Source organism: Mastomys coucha, unplaced genomic scaffold, assembly GCF_008632895.1.
Source record: "Mastomys coucha isolate ucsf_1 unplaced genomic scaffold, UCSF_Mcou_1 pScaffold13, whole genome shotgun sequence".
Taxonomy (NCBI): Eukaryota; Metazoa; Chordata; class Mammalia; order Rodentia; family Muridae; genus Mastomys; species Mastomys coucha.
Window position 1 is genome coordinate 53,251,614 of NW_022196895.1, and position 10,262 is coordinate 53,261,875.

General features: G+C 43.3%; 1 protein-coding gene across 1 annotated transcript in view; it reads left to right on the forward strand.

Annotated features, from left to right (window-relative positions):
- Positions 1–2,078, forward strand: part of Ctxn3 (cortexin 3) — a 9,790-nt gene extending 7,712 nt beyond the window's left edge. Inside the window, exon 3 of the mRNA XM_031365735.1 lies at positions 921–2,078. Within this exon, the coding sequence (XP_031221595.1) occupies positions 1,020–1,262 (243 nt within the window). The 5' untranslated portion in view covers positions 921–1,019 and the 3' untranslated portion in view covers positions 1,263–2,078. The remainder of the gene's footprint in view (positions 1–920) is intronic.
- The last annotated feature ends 8,184 nt before the right edge of the window (positions 2,079–10,262 follow it).

Here is a 10,262-nt window from a genome sequence, read left to right on the forward strand (position 1 = left end):
TAATGATGTTAAGGAAGCCACTGTTCTTTTAGCTGTAGTTGATTCAATTTAATTCCCCTTTGTTCAATTCTCTAGGTTCTTCCCTAGGTGGAGAACTGAACCTGGGCTTTGTTTTTGAAGAATAAAGACAAAGGAAAAAAAAACCTTCCTTGATGATTTAGGAGTCGATGGTGCCTTGATGGTGCCTTTTGCCTCAGCTCAGGCAGCAGAAATCACTCCTTCAGTCCTGTTTGAAGTGAAGCAACATTTTCTTGTTTTTTCTTCCTCTTTTATACTTTCCAGACATTCATCTTGATCTCAGTACGGAGAGATATGCAGGCAGTTCTGAAGGTGCACAACTCACTGACCTCTCTTAGGTCCCACATTTATTTAGCAGCAAAGAGGAAACTAGACTCCAGAGCCCAGAGTCCAAAGCTTCTCTGAGAGTTTCTATATTAAACACCCCCTATTTGGACTTAGTTTCCCCTCACCAGAGTTGTAGAGCTCCCTGCTTTTATGACTCTTGGATGTCAAGGAAATCATACATAGTGCTGGCACCCAGCTGCTGTTGAGCATTGGTTGGTAACATTATTGTAGTGGTGTGAGAGTTACATTGTTGGATGGAGTAGGAGGAGTCCTGGGCAGAGAGGTTGCATATTAAGAGAGCACTCTTTGAAGCCAATGTTGTTTTGCTACTTCTTATCTTCTGTGTTGTAATTGAATTTCTTGCCCATCCCTTCTGGTCCCAGTTGACTATTCTAAGGACAATCTGGTCATTTGAACATAGAGGATATGTTATTCTCTGTAGTTATACAGACTTAAGCCTCTCTAGTTTAAAGAGAAGTGGGGCTGATAGACTGCATTTGAGAAACATGCTGTGATTCTAGAAAAACAGGTCCTGTTCTGATAGTTGCTTCCTGTTCTTTCCTTTCTTCCTGAAGATAACTCAGCCCCTCCAGGGAGCAGCCACCATGATCTCTGCAAACTGATGATGGAAGAAAAGGGAACCAGAAGATACTGTGCTCTGGATTCCCTGGACGATGGATGGAGGACAGCCTGTCCCTTCACCCCTGGTACCCCTTGGGAACGTATCAGATTATAGCATGTCTCTGGAACAGAAAACAACATTTGTTTTTGTGATTCTGTTGTTCATCTTTTTGGGCATCCTCATCGTCAGGTGCTTCCGGATTCTTCTAGACCCATATCGGAGCATGCCAACCTCAACCTGGGCTGACGGGCTTGAAGGTCTAGAGAAAGGGCAGTTTGACCATGCCCTTGCTTAATGGGGACATAGTAGGCTGTCCTCCCGAGGAGGCAAAGTGCTTTATGTCTGAGCAAAGCTTCCTCTTCGTTCATGTTCTTAACAAATCTAATTTTCACCATCATTGGCCCTAGGACAGCAACCCATTATTTCATAAACATGCTATTGTGTTAAAGGTGTCTTATTTGAGGATAATGGAAAGTTTATATTACCAGACCCCAAGTAGGAAGGCGCGAACATTTGTGTTTACTCAATGAATGTTGTTGAAGATATTGTAAAACCAAGCACACCAACACTTGTGGAGATTTCACTTTCAAATGAAGCACTCTCTGCTCAGAACAGATACTAAATAATTAGAGAAGGCCAGGTATGAGTCTAAGGACAAGTCGTGACTCTCAATTTTACTTTGTGCACATTTAGGTCCTGGGCAGAGTGAGGAAGCCTGTGGAAAGACCACCTCAGGGGGCTGCTGATTGCTTGCAAAGCAGGGAGCACTGGGAAGCAGTGGTAGGCTTAGGAGAAACATTTTTTTGGTCACTCTAGATGAGAATGCTAGCATTTTCATTTTTAAATAATGTTAACCTCAAAGTTCACAGAGTTTTGAGACTACCAGTCCTAATCTAATCTCTGTATTCTTATAGCTAACACCTGTAAATGCACCGATGTATGATTTGAATGTACTGTACTTACATTTCTGATGGAACTAATGGGTTATAAGCACAACTTCACGGTTATGATCTGAAAGAAAGATGATCACTTAGCAAGGCGACTTTGGGTATAAGAGTAGTATGCATTTTTATGTGCGTATAGTTACCAAATAAAAAAATTTCAAGATGTAGTAATCTGTACTCTTATTTTACTGAAATAAAGTGATGGTGGTGGTGTGCGGTACTGAGTGGGTTACATTTTCCCAAAAGACAAGAGAGAACAGGGGAGGGCATCACATTCCCTTAGCTTTCACGAAAGGTGCCGAAGGATTGTCTAGGACAGATGTAGCCTGTTCTAAAGGGGGTGTGGGGTGTAGAAACAAGGAAGGGGAGCAGGGAAGGTGCAGGGATACAAGGGAGGGAGATGGATATTCTCAATATGCAAGCACGAAGATGTCACAAGGCTGGAGAGATAGTTAAGTGGAAGAAGTCTGTGACCCATGGTTGAGATGCCACCTCTGAGTCCTATGCGAGCTTAATATATATTCTTATTTTTATTATTAATGTCCCACAAGACCATGGTAAGAATTTGTCAAACAATATGGAAGAATATACAAAGTATATAGCAGTCTCAGGGCACATGGTAAGTTTGAGGCCAGCCTGGACTCCATGATACCCTCTCCTAAATAAACAAATAAAGAATAACTCTCAGAATCCCACCTGAGATTCTCCCGGCTCCTCAGCTTCTCCTCACAATATACCATGGTCTTCCATTCTCAGGCTTGATTCTATAGATATGAGTTGAGGAGCAACTATCTAGGAGATAAAACATGGGTAATGACGGGTATGATCTGAAACCATCAGTGAAGACAATGTTCCAAGAGCCAGTTGCTCTCGTATAGTAGTTTGTATCTGAGCTCGTGGTACAAAACCTTATGCAGTATGTTATTATCGTGACAGAATCTAGAGCTTGACCTTTGAGGACAGAGGTGCCATTGATGTATCAAAGGGGAGGAGAGCAGGCTGTGGAATTAGGGGATGATGGTGTGAGTGGGAATATTTGGGTTGGAATAGCCTTGCTGGAATAGACAGTGAAAAGAGGTTGTTGGCCTCATGAAGGACAGAGGTGGGGCTGGACACCCTGCTGATAGTGGGAGTCACTGTAGATTCATGAGAAGGAAATGACACGAAGAACCTTGGCAGTAGTTAACAGCTTCTGTCCCCTTCCTTGGGGCAACCTCAATTTCAGTTTCTGTAAGTCAGTGAGAAATATCCATCCTTCTGCTTTGATGTCTCTGAGGCCAGACATTGGCTGTAAGCTCATTGGGGCTTCCCAGCCATATTCTTCTAGCCTTTCTCCCTTTCTTTTTCATACTATGTCAATTCCCCCACACCAGATTATAACTTCTTATTCTATTCCTCTCACTGTATGCCCACCACCATCCTCCGTCCAGAGAAAGAATACCATAACAAGTGATAAAAAGAAAGCTTTGGGCTCTTCAGAGTAAATCGATCCCCTCTGAGACATGCTTGCTCATAATTACTCTTGGCTCCTTAGGGTGAGAAGCACATTTTCAAAATGTCAGGTAAGCCCTCCCTCTCCTGCCTTTCTCCTTGCAGGAGTTTTGGGGCAGCACTGCCCATCTTACAAGATATTTATAATGAGTTCAGCTGACCTTTATCATGTAGATCTGCATCTCTGGATTGGGGGAAAAAAATCTTTCCCAAGGTCACTCACTTTAGATCTGTTTTTTGATTCAGGAAAACACAGTGATGTCATTTGTAGTCTGAGCTCTAAATTACAAGTCCCTGGTTTATGTCCTTCAAAACACCCCCAAGTTTTTACATCAGCATCTCTTCCTGCAAAAAACCTCTTAAAATATAAACAGGCACAAAACATATATCACTTGAGGTGTGGAGGAGATAAACTCAACTCCTGTTGTTGGATTCATAAGCACGAGCAATTCTGGTTTTGAGGGTTAAAGTGGAGATAAGATATACAATTTGAGGAGGCAGAAGCCAGATTCTACAGATACTTATATATGTAGGAAAAAATAAATCTATTCAAGTTCCCTTTTATTGTCCTCACTGCACAGTGTGATTATGCAAATGCTTTCAGATTACAAGTACGTTGATGCATTTGCTGTGCTGAAAAAAAATTCACCCAAAATAATTAAAGCGTGAGCCTTGTAGTTTCAAGACGTCAATTTTCAGAATTGGCATGTAAAACATATAGAAACCTTAATACTTTCTTGAGAAGAACCTTAAGCCCCAAAGCACTGTGTAAAATCTGAGGGGGATGTCTTATAATGATGTTTCCAGAAATGGTGCTCAAAGCACTGGGCACACACAATCCAGGGTCAAACCTGCCTGTGCCTGAAGGGATTATTGGCCTGAAAAAATAATCCCCTAAGCTTCGTCCGAACATCTTGTTTCTGAGAGAGGAGAAATGAAATTTCCTGGCAAACGTCCACTCTGTAAACAGGAGTCCCTCCTCTCCTACGGTTGGCTTTGACTGGGAGAGCCGGGACCCAACTCGTCTGGATCCCTTTTCAAGGAGCTTGTTATTGCTGTTTGCATGTTTAGTGCTAGAGTGTTCTGCTCGATTTGTTGTCGTGGAGAAAGGTGTTTCAACCCCCTGATTCAAATGGATCCTCGTGCCCCATCCTAAAGACCCAGAAAGTCCTCTAAGATCCTCCCACAGGCTTTTGCAATATCCAGACTGTTGGTCCTGTAAACACACTGCTTAGAGAAAGAGAACTCTCATTTAGAGCATTTTCAAGGGAGATATCTCTTCTCTCCCAAGCCCCTAGGGCCAACCCTAGGATGCCCAGCTTATTCCTATTTTGAAGGAAGCAAATTTTCATGGGTTCTTGGCAGATTTCAGAACCACAGAGAAAGACGGTTGTTGCCCGTGCTTGGGTGTCTCACTTTCCACATACAGAGTCAGAGGAACGGGTCCTATGGCAGGACAGGAGGCATAGGCTATAAAATGCACAGGGTATAAAATGCATCTTTATCTCCTGTTTCTCTTCCTTCACTTTTGTTCACACATCTGATTCTGTCAGTCTTCACTGCTTAGCATCACATCTTTTGGTCTGTGTGTCATCCAGGGCAAGCCGAACAAAGGGGCCAGCTAATAAATCCATGCCTGGAAATATCCATTTGCTGACTGACCCAAAGGTTACAATTTTAGTCTCTTTCTTCAGCCTGGAAACACTTGTTTTGGAAAAAAAAAGAAGTCCCTGAGCTGATGTATTATTTTTAAATATCCTGAAGTTTCGGCTTATATGTCAGAATTGTTTCCGGTTAGATTGCAAGAGATCTTTAACAAAGATTTGTTCTTGAAATACAGGCTCATCAATCTAGGGAAAGGCTTCAAGCTTCCTTTAATCCAACCAGACTTCTGAGCTGTTTTTCTTAGCTGAAGGGGCACGGCAGACAAGGAAGCCTCCAACGGTGTTCACAGAGCCTGGATACTGCCCTGTCCTTGGGTCATCAAAGGGAAGCCTGTGTGCTCTGGGGACCCAGAGACTCAGAAGACTTACCAACCGAGAAGTAGCTGGCGTTTGAAAGCAGAATTTATCCTTTTGTGTTCTGCCTTTCTTCTTTGCTACAGGGCTTCCCTCCCCTGCCATCTCAGCTCAAGTTTGTTCTCAGCCACTGAGGGGTTAGACATCAACTACAGTTTGAGAATATCAAATGGAAAATTCCAGGAATAAACTGAGAGATAACATTCCCATCGTTTTTAAAAAGTCACACGTTGTTATAGTTATTCTGTCATTGTTGAGCCTTTCATGGAAGTCTTATCACAAGCTTGGAAGCAGAGGGAAAACTTTAGTATGTGGAGGACTCAGGACTCTCTGGGGTCTTACGCATCCATTAGGGGTCCTTCTTTGTTCTCTTCCCCCCTCTGCTAATTCCAGGGCAGGAAGAAGCCTGTGGAACTATTCGATTTCTCTGTTACGTGCATTGCTTTCCTTAATAACCAGTGATAAAGGGCAGGCAGGCTTCCTCCTGACCTCACCTAGCTTCACGAGACCTTCTCCCTTGCTCTGCTTTGTATAAAGCACATCCTCATCAGCCGGCATGCCTCTTCCTGCTCTTTTCATCACTGGATCTTGTTTTGCATCTGGAATGATGGCGATTCCTATTATGCTTTCCCTTGACAGCTCTGAAGACGCAGTTAGTTACTCCTGAAAGCCACTGTCCACAGGCCTCTCGTGTTTCTTAATGTCTTCCAGCAGAGGGCAAGGTGGTTTCCTTTGCGAAGAGGTCTGTACCGAGATGGTATCTGATCCTCCTAGGGAGATGATGGAGCAGCTTTGCCTACAGCTCATTCTAAAAGACTGTTGTTTCTCAACTTTAAGATTCCTCTCTGGTCAAGCAACCCACTGTGTGTGCATGCTGAGCTGCAACCAGCCTGGAGTTGCGCTGTGGAAACTTGGCCAGAGACAGGAAGGTACTGCTCTTTGGTGTCCTTTGTGTCTGACCCAGGAGATACAGCGTGGCAGCATCCATGAATGGGTCAGACTGACTGAGGAGCGTGCAGTTCCTGAGAGGGTCAGTTTCTCAGAACAAAACATAGAGTTTCTTCAGTTAAGTTCCGTATTGTCAAGGGTTTTGAAGCCATCTCTTCTTTTCAATACATTTTGTATACTCATCAGATTCACAGGGACTCCAGTGTCTCGAAAAGAAAAGAAAAGGCCCATATATACTTAACAAGAAGGAGTAGAAACAAAACATACAGGGGTTTAATTTGTTTTATATTTTGTTTTTCTGATCGGAGAAGTGATGCTTCATCTGGCACCTACCCAACGAGCCTCTAAAACAGCCACACAGTGGATATTACAGGAAAGGACAAACTTATTTAAGACTGGTTGCTAAGCTGGCATCCACCCCTCCTCTTCCAGTTCTGTTTGGATTGTTTGAGTTTGAAGTCTTTATGGGATTGTCACTGGTCAGTTGAATTAAGTCTGTTTCTCAGTAAAGGGAAAATCCTTCATCAAATTAATTTGTCTGTTGACAGTTTCCTGCACAGGAGTGCTATAACGCACTCAGAATGTGCTCATGCGCCCTTATATTCCTCCCATGGCTGCATTTCTGATGTTGTTGCTCTGAAAAGCACGTGTATGGCTGACCAAGATAAAAGGATCTTTTGGGCAGTCACATATTAACTGAGTTCCTTAGGATTCCCATAAAACCTTAACCAGTTTCTAACTCTCTGAAGTAGAAATTTACCACTTCTCCCTCACCCTGTTCAGTACCAGATCCTACCCAATAGCTCTACACCATTCCTGTGTAGAGTCCTGCATCCCAACCCAAGAAATGAAAATTCTTCTTCCTAAATTTATATCTCCCCCTTGCTCCGTTATCTGGAACTCCTCATTACCTGATTCACCCTGGTATAACCATTAGTTGTGTCCTTATCTGTGAATCTTCTCCAGGTTTGGCTCAGCAAGCCATATGTGTATGTGTGTGTGTATGTGTGTGTATGTATATATGTGGGTATATATGTGTGTGTATGTATATATATGTATATGTATATATACATACACTTACTGACATTAATGATTAAATCCTGAAGGAAGGAAAGGAAAGAAAAAAAGAGAGGGAGGAAGAGGGAAGAGAGGAGAGAGAGAAAGAGAAAGAGAGAGAGCTAGAGAGAGAGCTAGAAAGAGAAAGAGAAATTGAGAGTGTGTGTGTGTGTGTGTGTGTGAGACAGAGAGAGAGAGAGAGAGGGAGAGAGAGAGAGAGAGAGAGAGAGAGAGAGAGAGAGAGAGAGAGAGAGAGAGAGAGAGAGAGAAAGAGATTCCCTCTGTGGGAAACTTGAAGAAGATGCTTACAGAGGGAGCCCCAAGGAGCACAAAGACTTACCTAAAGCTTGCAGCCAGCACCAGAAGGCAAGGAAACCCAGAGTGACATTTATGTACCTTTCAGAGCACAGATAAAATATCATGGGGTCAAACTGGACAGTGGGAGACAGCACTGGTAGCAACTGAGCCCACATTAGCTTGGTCTCCCTCCCACCTGGTTCTGTGACTCTGGTTACACTTGGAGAAAAAGTCTGGTGGCAAAGGCTATCAGCCTCGTGTGTATCAACTTGAGCTATAGCTCAGGCCGTGACTGAGGGCAAGCACGGGTCTGCAGCAACCTGGATTCATCATTCTATGTGGAACTCAGTGGGAGGCTCCTGGAACTTACTTAAGGAACAGGGTGTGTAGTAAGTTCAGTGGTTAAACCCAAGCTTAGCATGTTCAAGGCCCTGAACTTAATCCAGAGGAAGAAAAACATTCAATTTTTCTCAGGCTCGCTTCCTTAAGTTGTAAATTGAGAAGTTTGGGCTAATTTCCAAATGCCTTTTACTTTCCAACAAGCTGAGACTTCAGGGGTCATTCACTGAATGCAGTATGAAACAGGCTTGAGGAATCACACAGATGCCCTCATCAAACCCCGTGTGAAGTAGAGGAAGGATTTGAACTCACATCACTGCAAATACTCTCCAAGCTCAAGTAGAACAGCCTCAGAGATCAGGCCAGCGGAGACCACCACAGAAATAAGGGAAGCTCAAGAAATAAAAGCTAACACAGAATTGAATCAATGTTCCGTGAAAGCTGTTATCATCGTTGATGAGCTTTAGAAAGTACGGGAGAAAGAGATTTTTAGGGACTAAAGAGCAGCCTTCGACAAGGACTGTGGAGTTGGTTGGCAGGCTGGTCTGGCTGTCTTGATTTGCTCAAGTGCTCAGCTTGCATTGAGCTTCTAACCCTCACCATTTTCGTGACCGTAGGAAATCAATGAACATTTTCATTTCTATTTATTTCTTCCTCCCGTGAAATGGACATAATGGTGACTGTGCCTATGCCACAGTGAGTAAGAGCCTCCGCTCTCCAAACAGAAGACCCTGAATTAAGATCCCCACACTCACGTAAAAGACAAACAGCAAGAAAAGCCAAAAATCAAATCAAATCAAATCAAAACGCCAAGGCTTAGCCTCATATTCACCTGTAACCTCAGCCTATGGGGTCAGGACAGGAAGATCACTGGGGCTCGCTGACCGCCAGATGTCAGCATCTGCTCCATGCCTGTCTTGAGGGAGTAAGACAAAGGACTGCAGAGTAGAACACCCAGCATCCTCTTCAGGTTTCTTTATATGTACGTCAGGATGTATACTGACTTCATAGACTTGTGTGTGTACATCACATGCCTACACCACATACATACACACACACACACACACACACACACACTAAACTGAACCTAATATCAATAGTGCCTCCCTCTATGGTGATTCATAAGGATTAAATGGGATGAAGTTAGCACCTAACAAGCTTTCAGTAAATGCTGGCTCAGGAAGTGCTATGGTGGGGAAGGTGCCTCTTAACATCTGTACCTCCCAGAAACACTGCTATTTAAATATACACTCAAATCTCCAAACTCCCTTTAACAAATTAGACTCCTGCAGGTAAATATTTCAAAATAGCACTTTTGCGATTGCTCCATTTAGTTTTCCAAAGTCAGAAGGTAACTAGGAAAAAGTGAAGATTATCCTTTAAGCTCTATGCCTAAAATAAAACCTTCGTCTTTGGAGGGCTCACAAACCTCTCTCTAGGCATTGAAAGATGCGGCTTCTCTTTTTCATCCCCCCGAAGCCATCTTTCATCATACTCGCTTTTCTTTTTCTACAGGCCAACTTTTAAAGCAATTAGAAGTAGATAGGATTCACCGAGGCTTTCTGCTTCTTGGCTGATGACCTTGGTAATGTCAATTAAATCCCTCCATTTCCCCCACAAAAAAAATGTTAATAATAAATGGGACTTTTCAGCCCATGAATCAATGACCTTTTGAGTGCTTAAAGCCCTTCAAAAGTATTAAATGCCAAAATATGAATACTTGAAAGTATTAAGCCTCTGTTTGTTGTTTCCAAAGAGTCAAACTAATTACACCTTTTATTGTTAAAAGGAGACAGACTGCACGAGCCACACATGCTGCTTCTGTGGGTCCCCACCTTCCATGGCTGCCCCGCAGGCTGCAGGCCATATAGCAACGGTTCCTTAGCAGTGTAATCCCTGCCCTTTACAGACTCTAGCTCTGGGATAAGTAGAGGCGGTTGCTGCTATTTTTAGTTAAAAATCTGTTTTAAATGGGGAAGACATTCATCTTGAGATTACCCTCCTCAGAGAGTTCCAAGGCTGAGCCTTCCTGGAGGTCACGTTGCTCTTCGGACTGATCTGTAACTGGAGTCTCAGAGAATTCCTAGCCAGTGAGGCCAGGGCTGGAGCTATGTGTTTATTTAAACCCCTCACCATGGGGCAAGCTAGGAGAATGGCATGTCCTCTAACTCTGGCAAAGGAGTCTTTGGCAATGAATCCCGT